The sequence below is a fragment of the Thamnophis elegans genome, chromosome 1 (assembly GCF_009769535.1).
Source record: "Thamnophis elegans isolate rThaEle1 chromosome 1, rThaEle1.pri, whole genome shotgun sequence".
NCBI classification, from domain to species: Eukaryota; Metazoa; Chordata; class Lepidosauria; order Squamata; family Colubridae; genus Thamnophis; species Thamnophis elegans.
In genome coordinates, this window is record NC_045541.1 from 167638193 (window position 1) to 167659784 (window position 21592).

Below are 21592 nucleotides of genomic sequence, written 5' to 3' on the forward strand. Positions count from 1 at the left end.
TCAAAAGTTACAACGGCACTGAAAAAAAATGATTTACGATTGGTTCTTGCACTTAACAACTGTTGTAACATGCCCACGGTTGTGTGATCAGAATTTGGGTGCTTGGCAACTGGTATGTACTGTCCCAAACGTGCTTTTTTCAGGAGGCAACTGGACTTCCTTATTTTTTTCTTTGAAGATGTTTCATTTCTCATCCAAGAAGCTTCTTCAGCTCTGACAGGATAGTGGGAGAATGGAAGGTTTTATATTCCTTGCAGAATCCTTCCATTCTCCCACTATCCTGTCAGAGCTGAAGAAGCTTCTTGGATGAGAAGCGAAACGTCTTCCAAGAAAAAAATAAGGAAGTCCAGTTGCCTCCTGAAAAAGCACCTTTTAGAGAGCCGAGGTGGCGCAGTGGTTAAATGCAGCACTGCAGGCCACTTCAGCTGACTGCTATCTGCAGTTTGGCGGTTCAAATCTCACCGGCTCAAGGTTGACTCAGTCTTCCATCCTTCCGAGGTGGGTGAAATGAGGACCCAGACTGTGGGGGCAATATGCTGACTCTGTAAACCGCTTAGAGAGAGCTGAAAGCCCTATGAAGCGGTATATAAGTCTAACTGCTATTGCTATTGCTATTGCTTTGGGACAACCATGACCTGGATGATTGAGAATCTTCATAGACTTTGATATGTACTGTATTTATAAAGTTTGCAGCAACATTTACAACTTTCTCACGCAATAGGAGAAGCCAGATTTTCTTAATGACCTGAGACTTGATGGACCAGTAATGGTGATTCTGATGGCTTCATCTACTGCCAAGGAAGCTGCTGGGTTCCGTTGCAACACACTGTCTAGGAACCATAGTCCTGTGAGTTTCTCTGATCTCAAATCACTGGAATGGGAAAAATAATAACTTGAGATCATGAGGATTACATCAGTTATAAGAGGTGGTATTCAGCCGGTTCGGACCGGTTCATCAGGACGGATAGTGGAAATCGCAGGTGGGCCTGTCCACCTGCCCCAGCTCTGTGTTTATGCAGGTTTTCAAGCCGTGCACATGCAGGCAATCTGCATGTGTGATCAAAGAAGGATAAGCGCATGCAGGGCTAGTGCGAGAGAAGCGTTTGTGCTCACATTTGCGAACCGGTAGGGAAAGTAAGTGAATACCACCCCTGGTTATGACCAATTCATGTCCAACGGTTATTTCAGGATAACCTTCTTTTATATAAACACCCATATTTAACACTTAGACACTTGGAGATGAGCCAGTAATTAAATGTATCATCACTGGTATTTGCATAACATTTGAAAAGGCTTTACTTGGGCCGCATTCACAGAAGACAGAGTGAGCTGTAAAACAACTACACATGGTTAACACTTAACCAGGGCACACCAGGGAAATGCAGCGCCTGGATATTTAACTCGCCTAATTAAAGCATCTCAGCCTTGCATTTGCTTTTCATGTCAGTCATTATAGCTCTGCGACCTGCACATTCTTTTCAGGGCTGACAGTCTTTGAACCTGCTTGAAAACAATATTTTTTTTTAAAAAAAGGATTCATTTACATTGAACTAAAAATAAACATCTTTGATACCATCTTTCTCCGGCTTTACCAAGAGCCGAGGTGGCGCAGTGGTTAGGGTGCAGTACTGCAGGCCACTTCAGCTGACTGTTATCTGCAGTTCGGCGGTTCAAATCTCACCGGCTCAAGGTTGACTCAGCCTTCCATCCTTCCGAGGTGGGTGAAATGAGGACCCAGACTGTAGGGGCGATATGCTGACTCTGTAAACCGCTTAGAGAGGGCTGAAAGCCCTATGAAGCGGTATATAAGTCTAACTGCTATTGCTATTACCACTATGTATCATATTTCATCAAAAATAAGACGGGGTCTTATTTTCTTTTGACCCCCCCCAAAAAAAATAAGCGCTTGGCCTTATTTTGGGGGCAATCATATTAGTTTTGAGGTGCAGAAGGCGGCAAGCGGGGTCACCTCATGGATGCTGCTGTGTTGCAATATTTTTAGGGAGGGCTTATTTTTGGAGGAGGGCTTATTTTAGCATATGCACTCAAAAGCCCGATTGGGCTTATTATCCAGGGAGGCCTTATTTTTGGGTAATGCAGGTAGTCTTCGACTTACGACTACAATTGAGCCCAAACTTCCTATTGCTACGTTTTGGCCCATTTTACGACCTTTCTTGCCATACTTGTTAAGTGAATCACTGCCGTTGTTAAGTTAGTAACACAGCTGTGCACTGAATCTGGCTTCCCCATTGACTTGGCTTGTCAGAAGGTCGCAAAAGGGGATCACGTAACCCCGGGACACTGCAACCGTCATAAATATGAGTCAGTTGCCAAGCATGTGAATTTGGATTACGGGACCATGAGGATGTTTAATGGGCTTAAGTGTGAAACATGGTCATATTAGTCATTTTTTCAGTGCCATTGTAACGTCGAATGGTCACTAAATGAACTATTGTAAGTCGAGGACTACCTGTACCATTTGAAAGTCACAGAGGGGTGCTGTGTCTTGGGGAGTTGCAGGTGATCCTTGTCTTACAACCACTATTAGAACAAGAATATCTGTAGCTAAGCAAGATGGTTGTTAAATGAGTCACACCCAATTTTATGACTTTTTTTGCCATGGTGTCTAAGTGAATCAATGCAGTTGTTAAGTGAATCTCATTAGGCAAACCTAATTAGGAAGCCACAGAGGGGTGCTGTGTTCTTGGGGAGTTCCACAAGTGGAATCAGAATATTCATTGCTAAGTAAGGAATTTTGATTGTGTAACCCTGGAGCTGCTGTGACAATTGTAAGCGGGATTGCTTACAATTGCAAATCACTTTTTTCAACGTTGTTGTAATTTCACAACGTTGTTGTGGCCTGCCAGCATCCAGCAGAGCTGGCAGCAGATTCGGACAGTGAGGAGGTTGGGGAGGAACATGGACCAGTCCTGGAGTCTGGGGAAAGCTCTGATGAGGGCTCTGTGTCGGAGGCAGAGAGGGGGCCAGAGCCACATGCCAGTTATCAGCTGCCTTTAGAGTCAGACATCAGTGAGGCAGACGAACAGCTGGAGCCTGTTCCAGGTGTGCACATGTGCAGAGTGGCCAGACGAAGGGAACAACTAAAGAGCAGAAGTCGACTTGGGAGTAAAGCCACATAGTGAATGGCCCCTCCCATAGGGAATGAAGAGGAGCGAAAGGGGAGTGGAGTTTGCAGAAGACAATTAGTTCGCTTAATTGGTTCGTGACTCTCCCAGACTCCTTGCCAAGTTTTGCAGATATCGGCCTGTCAGTACTCCAAGCCAGAGAAGGTCTGTGACTATAAATCCTCCCTTTGCTGGATGTGAGCAGAATTCACCGTAAATTATAAAAGGGTTTTTTTGACGGGACAAGGAGTTTGCTTCATGTTCTTGGGAAGCCTAGGTCAGAACAACCGTTGCTAAATAAATGGTTGTAAGTGAAGGACTGGCCTGTAATATACACACACTTGAAAATTGTTAGGCAAATTTTTATTTCACCCTCCTGCAAAGCGTGTAGTAAAAGGTAGTTGGTTTTGACCGTCCTTACTCCTCTTGTCGCTGTAGTAGCCGACAGGTTGATCTGGCTTTAAATGGGTCCTTGTTGCAGTCCCCACTCCTCCTGCTCTACGTTTTGGCAGAGGGCCTGCGCTTTAGAGCCTCCTCCCTCCCTGCTGGTTGCCAGCGCCCAACCACTGTTCCTCACTTGATGCAGGGCCCCCGCACAAAGGAGGGGATTGTTTTAAAGCTATCCTGCTAAGGAGCAAAACAAGGCTAAGGACAGGGTGAAACAGCTTGGACAAAAGAGCATCGGCTCCCTTCCAGTCTCAGGAGGAAGCAAATGAAGCGCAAGGAGGCCTCCTTTGAAATCTGGAGAAGTTCATGGTGGACAGAAGTGATCTTTGCCAATGTGTGTGTGTGTGAGAGAGAGAGAGAGAGGGGGGCGAAGGAGGTGGGTGGGTGGGTGGGGCGTGCTTGAACCCAGGCCAAGAAAGCAATGTGAGGAAGCATCTCAGTCTAGCTCCTCCTTAATTCCCATGAAGATATAGGTGAGGAGGTAAGTGCATTCAGATTTTTAAGATTTTATTACTATAAAAGAGTAAAGATTCTCCTCGCACATATGTGCTAGTCGTTCCCGACTGTAGAGGGTGGTGCTGATCTCCGTTTCTAAGCCGAAGAGCCAGCGCTGTCTGAAGACGTCTCCGTGGTCATGTGGCCGGCAAGACTGAACGGCGAAGGCTCACGGAACGCTGTTACCTTCCCACCAAAAATGGTCCCTATTTTTCTACTTACATTTTTTACGTGCTTTCGAATGGCTAGGTTGGCAGAAGCTGGGACAAGTAATGGGAGCTCACTCCGTTATGCGGCACTAGGGATTCAAACCGCCGAACTGCCAACCTTTCTGATCAACAAGCTTAGCGTCTTAGCCACTGAGCCACTGCATCCCTGTCTATTACTGTAGCTTTACAATAAAAGTAACCTTGACCAACACGGCCTTGGTTTCCTGGTCTAGTCTATCTTGAAGGGCTGACATTAATCTTGCAAGTCTCAACATGCTTTCCCTCTCCCTCCTTTTATCTTCATTTTCATGAGGGATCTCAGATGTTTACTCACTTTATTTTTTGGTCCAGGCTCAGGACCCACTTATCTGACTGTTGGCTTGGTACCCGGTCTGTTAGGGGAAATAAGACCTCTATGTTACTGCTATATTCTGCTCTTTTCCATCAACTTACCTCTGGGTGTTTTGATTTTTTTCCAGCTAAGTCCAGCTAGCCATTCCCAAGTCAGTACCCTCATGTAAGTGGCATTGAAAGCCAACCTTGTTCTCTGGGCCTTACAATGTGCATTTGCTGGATATAAATTCTTCTGACCCAGGTTTTCTTAAAAATCAAGAAGCAGAGTCTTGGTCCCAGCAAAACCCCTTTTATTTACATGACTGTGAATTCCTTTCATTCACAGTCAGCAGGGCTTAGCTTATTCCTCTTTCAAAGGAATGTTTATCAACACGAACCTTAACTCATTCGGAGGGCTGCCAGATAACTAGTTTCCAAATGCAGGGCAAGGCAAAACTTGGCACAGAGTCCCTTATAGTGACAAGCAGAACTTTCCACTCTTGAAATGACTAAAGGAACGAATTGTTTCGTTTGCAAAAGCCCCTCCCCATTCGCTCCTCTTCTGTTTCCTATGGGAGGGGCCTATCACCTCCAAGGTGTGGCTTTACTCCTAAGTCAACCCTGCTTTCTTAGTTGCTCTTGTCTTCTGGCAGCTCTGCGCATGCGCACACTGGGAACAGGCTCCAGCTGTTCCTCTGCCTCACTGCTATATAGCTCCCTCTCTGCCTCTAATGCAGAGCGCTTGTCTAAGCTTTCCTCAGCCCTCAGGACTGGTCCATGTTCCTCCCCAACCTCCTCGCTGGCCGCCAGCAGACCACAACATAAATTTAGCCCCCTGGGATTATATTTCTAGCTATCCAGTGACACTGCCAAGGGTATTGCCAAAACCCCTCTTTCCATCCCATATGTTTTGAATGGAACAGCAATCAGAGGGATTTTGATATGTGCAACATGATTTAGCAGAGTATCTCAGGGCCAAGAAGTATACTCCAATGATAAACAAACAATAAAAGTGGAGGTCATCTCTGAGCTTGGTTGTTTGTTGTAGATCTATCTATCAGTACTAGTGGGGGTTGGGTTTGTTGTTCCTTCCTTATACAGATAGGCCTCAACTTTCAACTATTTGTTTAGTAGCAATAGCAATAGTCATGAGCCAAGGTGGTGCAGTGGTTAAATGCAGCACTGCAGGCTACTGCTAGATCAGCAGGTCAGCGGTTCAAATCTCACCGGCTCAGGGTTGACTCAGCCTTCCATCCTTCCGAGGTGGGTAAAATGAGGACCCAGATTGTTGGGGGCAATATGCTGACTCTCTGTAAACCGCTTAGAGAGGCCTGAAAGGCCTATGAAGCGGTATATAAGTCTACTGCTATTGCTATTGCTATTGCTAATAGCAGTTAGACTTATATACCGCTTCATAGGGCTTTCAGCCCTCTCTAAGCGGTTTACAGAGTCAGCATATTGCCCCCAACAACAATCTGGGTCCTCATTTCACCCACCTCGGAAGGATGGAAGGCTGAGTCAACCTTGAGCCAGTGAGATTAGAACCGCTGAACTGCAGATAACAGTCATCTGAAGTGGCCAGCAGTACTGCACCCTAACCACTGCGCCACCTTGGCTCAGTGACCGTTTTAGGTTACAGCAGCACTGAAAAAGTGACTTATGACCGTTTTCATAATTACAACCATTGCAGCATTGCCCCATAACCACATGATCAAAATTTGGGTGCTTCGCAACTGGCAGGTATTTACGACGGTCGCACTGTCCTGGGGTCATATGATCACCATTTGTAACCTTCCCAGCTGGCTTCCAACAAGCAAAATTAATGGGAGAAACGAGATGTGCTTAATGACCGCATGATTCACTGAACAGCTGCAGCGATTCATTTAACAACTGTAGCAGAAAAATAGGCACAACTTACTGAACAACTGCCTGGCTTAACAACAGAAATGTATGGCTTAATTGTGGTCGTAAAGCGAGGATTGCCAGTGTACAGTGGCTTGCCCTGCCAGTGTTGGTGGAGGTATGATTTTCTCCTTGGTAATTCTTCAATTTGTTGCAATTAACACCAGTCAAAGTTAATACATTATGTGGATGCACCTGCTATGTTTTTATCAGGTGTTTTATGGGAACATAACTGTGAATTTGAAAAAGAATGTTTGAATCTTGACCATATGTTTTAATAAATAAATATTTCTGAAAGAAATATTGTAGTTTAGCTGGCACTGACCGAATCACTCAGCATCTATAGAAAACACAATCATGTAATTTTTGGTGGAAGCCATTGACACAGCTGGTCGAGGGCTTATTCACACATCTGTATCCACACTTCCGTTGCTCGGCATTTAATGACTGGCTGAACTGATCCTCCACTAAAGCATTGTGGAGTCTCCCAGGCACTTGCCCTGATGTTGTCACCTAGTCGGGTAATGCAACGTCTGCATGCAAAGAACCAAATTTAGAGAACGCCAAGGACTCTGCAATTCAACCAAATGCATTCTCTTCTATTCAAGCAGCAATACAGAAATAATAGCAGCCAGCTGAAAATTGCCAACCATTTCCTAATAACAAGAGATTTAACATCCTGATCCTGTCATGAGATACATTGAGCTGGGCAACAGAAGATGCCAATATGCATCAAGCTCTCACTATATAAACTGCAAGAGGTTATTGTCTTGCACTGCTTATAACGCCTATATGGTCCTTCAGCAAGAAAACCAAGCCCTTGATAACAATCCCTTATTATTTGCCTTGGGGGGGGGAGAGATTCAGGCCCTGTTCCAGCTCAGCGCATTTCCTGATTTACTTCATGTTCGGTTTCCCTTTCGAAAATAAGGACAAATGTGTGTCCTGCAAAAGAATAGCAGCCTCTGTCTGTCTTCCCTCGGAGGAAAAGGGCCCCGAGTTTTCCATCCACACTAATTAAATTAAAATTCCATTCGGAAAAGCATAGAAATATGTGTGAACCGGCTAGAAGCACAATAAGGGGGGGGAAAAGTAGGAGAAAGTTAAAAAAGAGAGAAAGAAATATGTAAAGATAAATATATCATCATTATTTCTCTCGTTTTTTCTGTTTCGTTTACTCTCACTTTCTCTCTGTTCTGTTTTATTTATTTATTCGATTTCTATTCTAATTTCAATTTGTATTTGTTTTATTATTCTTAACATGTTGAACCTTCTATTTAATTATATATTATTAAATATATTATACCTTATAAAATATATTATAGGATGTATTGGTTCCGCCAACCAATGGATCAGATCCATTTTGAGTGCTGCGTTCAGATGTAGACACTAGATTACAGAAAGGGCAGTGATGTCTGTCTGTCTGTCTGTCTGTCTGTAAGGTGACCAGGCGTCCCGCTTTTGGCGGGACAGTCACGTTTTGCACAATTTGTCCCGCAGCGTTTTTAAAAAGTCCCGATTTTTTTTTAAAAAAATTAATCAACCCCCCCGCCGGTCAATGGTGTCCCTCTTTACCAATCTTAAAATCTGGTCACCTTATCTATCTATCTATCTATCTATCTATCTATCTATCTATCTATTTATCTATCTATCTATCTCTATCTATCTATCTATCCATCCATCCATCCATCCATCCATCCAGGGGTGGGCTTCGGCAATGGGTTCTCTGCCCGGTTGCTGGGTTGGCATGGTCATGGTGGGCGTGGCCTAGTCGGCCTCCTGCACCACGGTGGGGAGATGTTTTTGCCTTCCCCAGACTCTGGAGGCTTTCCCGAGCCTCTGGGAGGGCAACAACTGTCTCCCTGGGCACTAGAGGCCTTCCAGGAGGCCCATTTCCCCCCTCTCTGAGCCTTCATGCAGCCCTGCACATCTATCCATCCATCCATCCATCCACCCACCCACCGATCTATCTATCTATCTATCTATCTATCTATCTATCTATCTATCTATCCATCCATCTATGAACCTACATCTGTCTGTCTGTCTGTCTGTCTGTCTGTCTGTCTGCCTGCCTGCCTGCCTGCCTGCCTGCCTGCCTGCCTGCCCTGCCTATCTATCTATCTATCTATCTATCTATCTATCTATCTATCTATCTATCTATTGCCCATAACTGAACGCAGCACTCAAAATGTGCTTCATTCAGGACAGAACCAATACAGCACATAATCTTGACTCTTTGTTCCTGTAAGATAGCATTCTCCTTTTTAGCAGCTGCATCACTCTGCGGGCTCCTAATTAAATGCTTGGATGGAAGATACCAGAAAATCCCAGGGCAGTAGCCTGGACTGAGAGATTAAAAAAAAAAAAAACCCTCAAAGGAGGTAATGTCATGGATGTGTCATGGAAGTCATCAGGAGTTGGCCTGTTGCTTGAAAGTTGGCCTTTGCTTTATGCTTTCTTCTTTTTTCATGACTGCAATTTTCATGCGGTTTCATTATTATCCTCTTTGGTTTAGCAACACTTGCGGGGGGGGCGGTGAAGGATTGACTGACTGATGCGGATAGAAACGCTTGAGGAGGATTGTTCTCAGTGGCCACATGAGCTGTTTTGTCATTTTAGACTGCAGGACATGGAATAATCGATTTAAATTAGAGATGGGTGGATTCCAGCTGAATAGTTCTAATGCTAGGTTCCCCTTCTCTAGTTGTGTTGAAGCAAAGGCTGAATCAGTATATGTCAGGGTTGTGCAAATGTGGATTTCTGCGTTGAGTCGAGGGGCGGATTCCGTAGCCTTAATGGTCTGGTCCGAGGCTATAATTTGTGATGAAGGCAGTGCTGAAGCATCTTCAGAGGACTTTTGGAAAAAGGTAGGCCACATTGGTTGATTCATCCATTACCCCGAATGATCCATTTTGCTCCTGAGAGCACTTTTTCCCGGCTGCTTGAATGTGTTTTCCTCTAGTTCTCCATTTGACAGAAAATTGTGCCGGCCTAATTTGCATTGCCCTAAAAACTGAGCTCTAATCTATCCCAGCAATCAGGCTGGTTCTGTCCTTGCAGCTTTACCAGGGTACGATTTAAGGACAGTTATCAATGACTTCCCTGTTTTATTTTCTGTCTCATCCAGCTGGTGGTGGTGGTGAGGGGGAATGCTACCAACTGCTCTCTTGAGCAGACAACGGGGTGGGGCGAGTCTACATGGGTGAGTGGGAGCCTGGGAGAAAGACTTACTTACAGTTGTAAGTCAGTGACGGTCATAAAGCAGGGTATCGTGACTGACCCGATTTCATCACCTTTTTTCAGTGGTCACTAAACAAATGGAGCAGTCATTAAGTGAACGTCAAAGCCCATTGTTTGCCATGGGCTGTTTTTTTGTTACAGGAAACCAGAAGTAAATGCCATTTCCAGCAAAAATGTTGTAAATTGCAATCATATGACTATGGGATGCTGCAAATGGCCAATGCAGACCTGTTGCCAAATATCCAAAATGTGACCGTATGGGGAGGGTGGCCATCTGAACTTCAGAACTGGGTCATAAATACTTTTGGGTAAGGTCCGTTGTAACTGGATGGTCATAAGTCAAGGACTCCCTGAACTTTCAAGTTACCCAGGCGACAGGTTGCTGGCATGGAGGTCCTTTACGCTTGGTCACTCTCGCAGGCTGTTTCTGAACACGGGGGTCTGCTGGTCTTCTGAAAGACCTCTAACTAAGTCTGCGTCCCAAAATAACCCAGGTCAGGGAGGGCGAAGTGGGAGACAGCTTCTGGGTTGGTGGTGGAGGTTTGGTAAGATGCATCGGGGTCAGAGGTGGTATTCAGCCAGTTCTGACAGGTTCTGGAGAACTGGTAGTGGAAATTTTGAGTAGTTCGGAGAACCGGCAAATAGGCTGGCCCCGCCCCTGCTGCCTCCCAGCTGATCTCCTTTTGCTGCCCTGAACAGGAGAACGGAGCTGGAAAGCAAGTTGGTGGGGTGGGGAGAGAATGGGGATTTTGCAGTATCTTTCCCCTGCCACGCCCACAAAGCCACGACCACAGAACCGACAGTAAAAAAAATTGAATTCCATCACTGATTGGGGTGTTCTCTTCCGCTTTATGCCTCCAATTGTATCTCTGATCTGGAAATTGGCAGAACTCTGATCAGTTTTATGCCAGCTTCCAAATTCTGCAAATCAGTCAATGTTGCAATAGAATAATACATTTTGGGAGGGAGGGAGGGTGGCCAGCAGCACCCAGAAATCTCCTATAGAGCACACAAAATGATGATGGAGTAGGCACATTGGCCCCACTGTTCCCCCCCCCCTCCAACAATGATAAAAACAGTACAAAGCGCAGCTATACAAAAGTTGCAGAAGCAGCAGAAAACCTGCAGTGCCCTCATTTGGGACAACAAGCAAAACACAGGAGGCAGAAGCCAGTTCTCTTTCCCGATTGAAATCGCTTTTTCTATGCAGAGGGTGCGAGTCTGTTTTTTTTAAACGCAGAGCCTACTGCTCTTCCAAAAGGCCACAATTAAACACATGTTTAAAACCATCCCAGTGTTCTTCCACTGGACCCATTGATACAAGGAGTTCACCTAAGGTCAGGGTGGCACTTTGCAGAGTCAGCCAACTGGACAGGAGGTGGCCAGTGGGAGCTCCAAATCCCAAACCCTGGCTGTACCATCACCATCATTGTGATTGAGTCATCATCAATGTTCAAGTAGCAAGACTTGTGCTGGGGGGAGAACAGGAAAGACATTACTTTTTAAACCAGAACCACTTTGGATGCAGTCTACCTTTGAGGTGGGCTGGGGATGAGATGAAGCCTGCATCATGAGGATGTGTGCCCTCTAAAAATACTTATTCAGGGTGACTTGTGTGTGCCATGAGGATGAAGTCCAGCATCATTTCCTTTGTCTCCTTGGTGTTCTTCAGCCACTTCTGCCTTCGATTGGATAGATTGAGCATTAAGTCTCCAGCTCAACCTATACAAAAGCCAACCAGTGCCATTTCCTGTGCATCTTATGGAGCTAAATGTTTCTAGGAAGACTGTAAGCTCATTTTGATCCTTATTCAAGACTCTTATAGGGTGAATTATTCCCTCCATAGACGGTTCTACCATCTAGTCTATCAGTTCTGAAAATTAATTGCAGGAGACTCAGTAGAATGGAGCAATTTCATGCCATCGTGTTTCATGGGGCCCGACATCTAAAAATTTACATGCAATCATTGGACAATCTATGCAGTTTTGGGAGAAACATCATTATAGAATTCTTCATTGGCCAAGTGTGATTGGACACACAAGGGATTTGTCTTTGATGGATACACTCTCAGTGTACATAAAGAAAAATAAAATAGAATATATTCATCGAGAATCATAAGATACAACACTTCGTGATAGTCATAAGTTACTAATAAGCAATCAAATCATACTAGGAAACAAATAAAACTATAAATTGTAAAGATACAAGCAACATGGTTATAGCCAAAAGTGGGAAGAGATAGGTACTAGCAAGGATGCGAAGTATAATAGTAATACAGTGTTAGTAAATAATTTGACAGTGTTGTGGGAATTAGTTGTTTAGCAGAGTGATGGTATTCGGGGGGGGGGGAAATATTCTTGTGTCAAGTTGTTCTGGCGTGCAATGTTCTATAGTGTTGTTTGAGGGGAGAAGTTGAAACATTTTATGTCCAAGATGTGAGGGGTGTATAGATATTTTCACAGCCCTCTTTTTGACTCGTGCAGCATACAGGTCCTCAATGGAAGGCAGGTTGGTAGCAATTGGTTTTTTTCTGCAGTTCTAATTATCCGTTGAAGTCTGTGTACAATGGTGGTAATCTGAATTTGGAGCCACAAAATAACTTCTGCCCTGGATTTTTAGCAAAGTTTTAATCCGAAAACCAGATCCAGGCTATACAATCAACAGACCACCAGTCCAATAAAGTCAGATTCTATAAACAACCCGAGAAATGTCTTCTTAATGACACTAAGTGTACTTAATGCCTCTGGTGAGTAATCCCAACAGGCTTGTTATCCCATCAACTTGACATAGAATTATCCGGAAGCTTAAGGCCACACTTGGAATACTGTGTCCAATTCTGGTCACCAAAATGCAAAAATGGATGCTGAGACCCTAGAAAGAGTGCAGAGAAGAGGAACAAAGATGATAAAGGGACTGTAAGCTAAACCATATGAAGAACAGCTGAGGGAACTAAAAACATTTCGCCTAAAAAAGAGAAGTCTTAGGGCTGACATGACCGTCATCTTCCAGAACTTGAAGGCCTCTAGCCCTATGATTCTAAGTTCTGGAAACCTCTTTCTTTTCTGTCTTTTTTTTTTTAAATTAAAAACTTGCTCTAGGGTGTTCTGGAGAAAAATGGGTTTTTCTTTTAAAACTATTATCTTCTACCAGGGAACAGATGACGCTTCAATGAACAGCACTGAAGTGCATTGGAGCACAAGATGGATTTACTTGTTTTCTAGAAATAACAGGTGGTATCATTGCTTGATTTGATATTTAGTTGTTTGGAACACATTTAAAGAAGCTGCCAGAAATAAGCATTATTGGTCAAGACCATTTAATTTTAGTGGATCTCTTTTATATCAAGACATCCAAGGAAATTGGCATAAGGTCCTCGCTTAACTAAATCACTTAAAATAAGGACCAAATATTCCCCTTCCCGAAGGACATTTTCCCCTTCTTTGGACCACCATTCCCAAAGCTGTCAATACAGGGGAAATTGTAGGGGAAGGGAGTTTAAGGCTCTGTGCAGCCTTTTAACATCTAACATTGGTTTTTCTCTTGGGGACCCGGTGTTTAATTCTCATTCCTTTCCCTCTTCTCTCCGGGATTTGCAGGAAAAGAGAAAACGCCAAACGGAGATTGAAAACAAACGGCGACAATTAGAAGATGACAGGCGCCAGTTACAGCACTTAAAGGTATTTGAGGGGTTTCCAAGCTCCTAATTTCGAAAAAAAGAAATTTGTTTTATTTATTTATTTTTATTTGTATCCTCCTTCTATTTGCCCCACAATAACAACCCTTTGAGGTGATTTGGGCTGAGAGTGTGTGACTGGACCAACGTCACCCAGCTGGCTTTCATGACTAAGTTGAGACTAGTACTCTCAGTCTCCTGGTGATTGGCCCAAAGTCACCCATCTGGTTTCCATGGCTATGGCGGGACTAGAACTCACACTTTCCTACTTTCTAACCTGGTGGAGAATTTTGGATACAGGAAAAGTGTGCTTTGAGCCACACTGGCTCAGTGGCTAAGGTGCTTAGCTTGTCAATCAGAAAGGTCAGCAGTTCGGCGGTTTGAATCCCGAGTGCTGCGTAATGGAGTGAGCTCCCGTTAATTGTCCCAGCTTCTGCCAACCTAGGAGTTCGAAAGCATGTAAAAATGCAAGTAGAAAAAATAGGGACCACCTTGGTGGGAAGGTAACAGTGTTCCGTGCGGCTTTGGCGTTTAAGTCATGCCTGTCACAAGACCATGGAGAACATCTTCGGACAGTGCTGGCTCTTCGGCTTTGAAACAGAGATGAGCATCGCCCCCTAGAGTCAGGAATGACTAGCAGATATGTGCGAGGGGAACCTTTACCTTATCTTATCATAAATGTGCATAGGTCCATTACCCAAATGGAATAAATGGGTGTCTTCCGCAACCAGTTGAGGAAAAGTGGAGAAAATCCAAATGATTCAATACCATCAGGTTGTTGTTGACTTTTAGTAACAGCATAGATATTTTTCAGGATGCTCTTTCCTCAACCAAAGTTGCAATAAAATCTAGCAAAAACATTTATTCCTGCATGCTTAAAAGGCAGAATGTAAACGTTATTGCACCTTTCTAAAGTCATAAATTTTTATGCTAAGAAAAATCAGAAAGGGCTGTTAATTGCTACTGCCTTCCCATGTCTTCTGGATAGGTGGTTAATTCTTAATAAATATTTATTATTGTGGCTTTTAGATTTTATCTATTTTTATTAGTTGCTTCATTTATTGCTGTGTGTTGCCCAGAGTGTCCTGCGGAGGGGAGATGGGTGACTGACTATAACAGAACAGAATAACAGAGTTGGAAGGGACCGTGGAGGTCTTCTAGTCCAACCTCCTGCTTAGGCAGGAAACCCTACACCACTTCAGACAAATGGCTATCCAACATCTTCTTAAAAACTTCCAGTGTTGGAGCAATTCACAACTTCTGGAGGCAAGCTGTCCCACTGATTAATTGTTCTAACTGTCAGGAAATTTCTCCTCAATTCTAAGTTGCTTCTCTCCTTGATTAGTTTCCACCCATTGCTTCTTGTCCTGTCCTCTTTGGAGAATAGTTTGACTCCCTCTTCTTTGTGGCAGCCCCTGAGATATCAGAGCACTGCTATCATGTCTCCCCTAGTCTTTCTTTCCATTAAACAATATATATAAATCTCATTAATATGTTTGATGAATAAATAACTGAACCCATGTTCTAGGGTTCATGCAGGACATTTCATTCTACCCCAGGCAAAGGACTGGGTTTGCATTACGCTGAGCTGCACAACCTCCCACAAAAGATTAATATTAGCTGAGTTTAGCCTATTGTGCAAAGCATTGCTAGGTCTTTCCCTGTCCTGATTAAGCCTGTAAGCCATCACAGCTATCAGGTTATGCAACAGAACAACACTGGGGGAGGGGGGGGGCACATAAGGAATCTAATAGAACAGAATACAGGTAGTCCTCAACTTACAACCACAGTGAAGCCCAAAAATTTCTGTTGCTCAGTGAAATACTTGCTAAGTGAATTTTGCCCCATTTTATGACTTTTCGTGCCACAGTTGTTAAGTTAATCACTACAATTATTGTTAGTTAGTTACCTAGTTGTTAAGTGAATCTGGCTTCCCCAATGACTTTGCTTGTAAAAGTTGATCACGTGATCCTAGTACACTGCAACCCACCGTCATAAATATGAATCACTTGCCAAGCATTCGAATTTTGATCACGTGACTATAGCAGTAGACTTATGTACCGCTTCATAGGGCTTTCAGCCCTCTCTAAGTGGTTTACAGAGAGTCAGCATATTGCCCCCAACAATCTGGGTCCTCATTTTACCCACCTCGGAAGGATGGAAGGCTGAGTCAACCCTGAGCCGGTGAGATTTGAACCGCTGAACTGCTGATCTAGCAGTAGCCTGCAGTGCTGCATTTAACCACTGCGCCACCTTGGCTCTTACAATGGGGATGCTGCAGCAGTCGTAAGTGCGAAAAACAGTCTGAAGTCACTTTAAGGGCCATTGTAACTTTGAATAGTTACTAAATGAACTGTTGTAGGTCAAGGACTACCTCTATATGTACCTTTGGATTGAACTGTAGAGGCCTTGGTGCTCTTCACAGCCTCAAGGTCACTGAGCACCAAGGGATTTCTTCTCTCTTTTTTTCTTCCTGTTGTCTTCAAGTCAAAGACTCTGCGAGAGAGATGGCTGCTGGAAGGAGCTCCATCATCCACAGCTGAAGAGGGTGAAGCCACAAAGAAGCTGCTGGAGGAGGACAACTTGAAGGCCAAGGAACTGGAGGAGAACATCCAGAGGTAATGGAAGCCTTCTCCAAACCATGTATTTGGGCTACACTTCCCAGAAGCTGAAGATAGTCAGCAGTCACTACATACCTTGATGGTGGCAGGTTGGGAGAAATTGATACCTGGCATCCAAAATGGACTGTGTGGAGACTCCTGGGAGGGGTGGGGTGGGGCAGGGTGAGAGGGGCCAATCAGTCCTTTCAACTACCAGTTCAGCGAACCAGATGTAAAATTAGCATCTGCTCACCCTAACCAGTTCGAAACAGCTGAATCCCAATCCTGCTTGTGTCCCAACTCCACTATGCTGTGCATTTAACTGAGTGGCACTTTGATCCAATGAGATGAGACAAAAGTCTAAATCTGGTCAGAGCAGTAATTTTGGCAAGATCAGGGAGCGAATCTCCAGCTGGAGGGCTGTTAGTGGCCCATGAGATTTTCCTGTCTAGCCCAACAGTCTTCTCTTCCCATATCCTGCCGCCTCTCCTTGACCCACTACTTCTATGGCCTCCTTCCCTAATTGCTCAGCTGTTTCCTACTGTTTCACTAGCTAGTGCAAAGCCAGTACAGAATGGGGGTGGGGAGACTGGAACGGGACTGGGAACAGTTTGGAGGGAATAGAATCACCAAGATGATGAAACTCACTTAGAAAAATGAACTGAAGAAGCTTCTTGGATGAGAAGCAAAACATCTTCAAGGAAAAACAAAGAAAGTCAATAGAAAAATCACCTTTAGGGCAATCATGCCTGGAGGACTGAGAATCTCTATGGTCACTTAGAAAAAGTTGAGAGGCCACCAGAGAACTAATCAGAATATTTTAATATATGTGGAGAATATATTCCTATATAGGTATTATTATACATCAGTACAGGTAGTCCTCGACTTACAACAGTTCTCTTAGTGACTGTTCAAAGTTACAACTGAAAAAAGTGACTTATGAACCTTTTTTCACACTTATGGCTGTTGCAGCATCCCCATGGTCACCTGATTTACATTTGGATACTTGACAACTGACTCACATTTATGACGGTTGCAGTGTCCTGGGGTCACGGGATCCCCTTTTGCGACCTTCTGACAAGCAAAGTCAGTAGGGAAGCCAGATTCACTCAACATCTGTGTTACTAATTTAACAACTGCAGTGATTCACTTAACAAATGTGACAAGAGGAGTCGTAAAATGGGGCCAAACTCACTTAACTTAAATGTCTCCATTGGTTCCACCACAAAACCGCGGACGACAAAATCGCGGTCGACGAAAGCGCGTATGTGACGTCATCACAGCGCGACGAAAAAGATTGAAAAATGTAAAAATAAAGATAAAACCTTCCCCTAACCCCCCCCAAACCTAACCCTAAACCTAACCCTAAACCTAACCCTAAACCTAACCCTAAACCTAACCCTTAACCTAACGAAAAACCTAACGCTAACCCTTAACCTAACGCTAAACGTAACGCTAACGCTCTAAACCTAACCCTAACCCTTAACCTAACCCTAACCCTAACCCTTAACCTAACGCTTACCTTTATGTGAATCGGCTTGCTGTAATTTAATTTTTATTTAAATTTTTTGATCTTTTTCGTCGCGTTGTGATGACGTCACATACGCGATTTCGTCGACCGCGCTTTTGTGGAACGCGGTTTTGACGGGTCACGGTCTCCATTACGATCATAAGTTGAGGACAACCTGTATTACATAGTATAGGATCCCACCAAATCTTCTGGAACTACAGGTTGTTCTCCACTTACTATCATTCTTTTAGTGACCGAAGTTCCAAGAGCACTGGAAAAAGTGGCTTAGAACCGTTTTTCATCATGGCAGAGTCCCCGTGGGGGACTGCTCTGCTGCTTCCCATTCTCAGTTTATTCAGTAAGACACAACCAATTTCCCCTTCTGTAAAATAGTTGTGCTGTCAAATTCTTCTTTGAGCTACAATAACCTCCTCTGCCTCCCCACCCTTGTTGTCTTCTTTTGGCTGTGTCCTAACCTCCGAATTTGGAAGGCCAAAGAGAAGGGAGAATGGCCAGGATTCCTGGCATCCAAATAATGGCAAGAGAAACAGGGAGGGGTTGCATAAGTCGAGCCAATTCCTGCTTTCTTTAAGTCCAGCCATTACGTGGGTGTTAATTTGCAGTGACAGTGCCTAACCCATTGCCCCTTCTTCTCCCCTCTCTTTTGTACATTCTCCATGCTCAGGTCAATTTCTTAAACTTGGCAACTTTTAAGTTGTGTGGACTTCACTTAACAACTGCAGTGACTCACTTAACCACTGTGGCAAACAAGGTCGTAAAATGGGGCGAAATTAACTTAACCTCTGCCTCTCTTAGCAACAGAAATTCTGGCCTCAGTTATGGTCATAAGTCATGGATTACCTGTATTCCCCCTCCAACCTGTTATCCCAGCATTATTTTTCTTTTAAAGTCTTTCTCCTCTCCCTGACTGGTTTTATTTAATGGTCTTTTAAGCAACTATTACCTCTGTGTGCTGCCAAGTACAATGTGTTTCAAAACTGTGTTGCAATCAATTATACTCGTTAAGACATGATGCATGCTGCTTATGTAAGCAAGAAAGACTTTAAAAAAAAAAAAAAAGTGAACGTGAAATTGGCTTAAAAAGTTTCCTCAAGTTGAGCTCAACTTTTGGTGACTTCCTGAATATGTGGAGTTTTCTTTGAAGTAGCCGTTTTCTGAGATGAATTATAATTTCTCAGTCTGTCCAAGATCCCAGGAAGTCCAGAATCAACAACACTGCTTAGATTTTGGGGGATATTTTTAGATAGCCAAGCTCACCAGCTGAGATGGAAACCCACCACATTGGGTTTTCTGATCAAACTGAATGTCTGTGGAGATTCTCAGTCATCCGGGTCATGGTTGTCCCAAAGGTGCTTTTTCAAGAGGCAACTGGACTTTCTGGTTTTTCTTTGAAGACGTTTCACTTCTCATCCAAGAAGCTCAGATGAAGAAGATTCTTGGATGAGAAGCAAAACATCTTCAAAGAAAAATGGAAAAAGCACCTTTGGGACTGATAAAGTTGAGTTGTGAAATTGGGTAGAGAATGGCTGAAGCATCAAGGGTGTTATAGGAAAGGCAGGGTAGATTTAATCTCTGATGCCTCCAAAAGTGAGCGAGAACACATAGAGTTCTTTTTATAAATAGCATGTGTGAAATGTACAGAAACAAAAAAAAGTGACTTAAACCTTTGCATATTTTCGAGGGGGGGGAACTGAACTAAAAACTCAGGTGCATGAAAGCATACAATTGTAATGCACTTGTCAGTGATTGGTGGTCTGTCCAGAGTTATTAACTGGGCACTCATGCTCATATTATAAATATTTGATATTGTGCCACACAATTTAGCATGTGCCTACTGGCTAAGAAATTGCATTTCGACAACAACTTCTATCCGTGTAGATTCTGCCCAAGTCTCTTCAGAGATCTTCTCTTACTGCAAATACTGAAATCTATTCAATGTCCATTAAAAGTTTTGGAATTTTTCATTCAAACAGGCACTTGATCTAATCATGCACATTCATTGGCATGTTGGATTTAGACTTATAATATCTGGGATTAAACATCTACTTATCTGCAAACCTGCTTAGAAGACTTAACAACCAAAATTACATTGCTAAATTGTTGCAAAAGATGAAAAACAGGATTTCTGGTGTCCCAACTGCTCTCTTTGGCAGGAGGCTGAGAGGAAAAGTGACATTAATGAATTTTGCATTTCTCATCTTATTTATTTTATTGTGCTTCAATTTTGCCAATGTGGTCCTTAGGGATGTATTAGCATTGAATATAAAACCAAGTAGGAAGTCAGCCCTAGACAACAGGCAAAATAAATAAACTAAAAACATACCAAAGTAAACAGCCCTCTAATCTTAAAGTAGAATGTAATCACATGTAGCATAGCAACAGTCCACATCTCTATTTTCCAAAAACTCATCCCTAGTTTAGATCAGCTTTCTTCCCAAAATGACAACTCCCTGATTTTCACTCAATAGTTATGCTAGCTAAAGAAGATGTAATCCATCTGATATGGGCAGGCAAACCTTGCTTTTCTTAAATCCATTGATTTGGCCTGATTATTTTTGCTGTTGAGGAAACTTTGGTGCTACAAAGAATGAGTATTTGTGCTGGTGTCACTACTCAGGAACTAAAGACTCCAAAAATCAGTGAAGTTGGAGCAGGAATGGAAGAATTTAGGCAAGGGCCAGGCTATCAAAATTATTATTTTCAGTGGCAGCTCCGACCCTCTGGAACGATCTCCCCGTGGAGATTCGTACCCTCACCACCCTTCAGACCTTCCGCGCAGCCCTCAAGAACTGGCTATCCCGCCAGGCCTGGGGGTAAAGATCTGATCCGCCCCCACCCGAATGTTGGATGAATGTTGTTTACTTTTTAATTATGTGTTATGTTATATGTTACTGTCTGTATCCCCCTCCCTATAAGTTGTTAGCCGCCCTGAGTCCCCTCAGGGAAAAGGGCGGCCTATAAATAAACTTATTCAATTATTCAATTATTTGCCTGAGGCCTCTGATTTAGTTCCTTATTATTGCAGATTTAATAGAACATACTGGAAACAGGAAGTATAGCTACAATTTAGGTGGCAAATCTAGGATAATTAGGGATAAATAGTGTCTCTGAAAAAGAATTGAAACTTAGGTTACAACAGGGGTATCAAACTGGTGGCCCATGGGCCGGATGTGTCACATGTAGTCCACGCCCACCCCAACCCCGCAAATGGAAAAACATCATGAAATGTCACGTGACGGCAACATGACACGTCGAGTTTGACACCCACAGATTACAATATAGTACGTTGAGTTAAATTTGAGAACTGATAGTTCATTTAGGAGGCTTAGGCAAGTCAGTTTTTTAATCCCAAAGAAAGAAAGTTATGTAGCAATAGCACTTAGACTTATATACCGCTTTACAGTGCTTTACAGACCTCTCTAAACAGTTGGCAGAGTCAGCCTGTTGCCCCCAACAATCTGGGTCCTCATTTTACCCACCTTGGAAGGATGGAAGGCTGAGTCAACCTTGAGCCTGGTGAGATTTGAACTGCCAAATGGTAGGCAGCCGGTAGTCAGCAGAAGTGGCCTGCAGTACTGCACTCTTAACCACTGCGCCACCGCGGCTCATCACATGATGCGTACGTCTGTGTGACCAAACAGGATATCTTCTCCCGGAATTAGTATTCCAGTTCTGCAGGCTTTAAACCATGTTCAACAATTCATGTCTCTTCCTGGTCTAGGTTGGAGAAAGAATTGGAACAACTGGAAAATGGGATCTCGGCATCTTCCACCAAAGAGAACATGGCTGAGGAAACAACCAGAGTGGTAGTCAAGGAAGAGAAGCTACCCCACACGCCGAAGGTCAGAATCAGCTTCTTTCTCTCATCACGGTCTCCACACAGGGTTATTGTGAGGATGGAACAAAAGACCCTCCCTGCCATGTCCCTATGGGCACCGTAGTTCACTGAAGAGAGCTTAGCAGGGAAATCAGATTGCTAGATGGAAGCCAGGCCCCAGTTTTAACTAAAGCTGGACTCCCAACTTTTCCTTCTGATT

General features: G+C 43.7%; 1 protein-coding gene across 2 annotated transcripts in view; it reads left to right on the top strand.

Annotated features, from left to right (window-relative positions):
- PALM (paralemmin) overlaps positions 1–21592 on the top strand; it is a 101054-nt gene that overhangs the window by 53223 nt on the left and 26239 nt on the right. For both annotated transcript variants that reach the window (XM_032238854.1, XM_032238855.1), the window contains exons 3-5: positions 13348–13428; positions 15912–16042; positions 21277–21397. In XM_032238854.1, coding sequence (XP_032094745.1) covers positions 13348–13428; positions 15912–16042; positions 21277–21397 — 333 coding nt within the window. The remainder of the gene's footprint in view (positions 1–13347; positions 13429–15911; positions 16043–21276; positions 21398–21592) is intronic.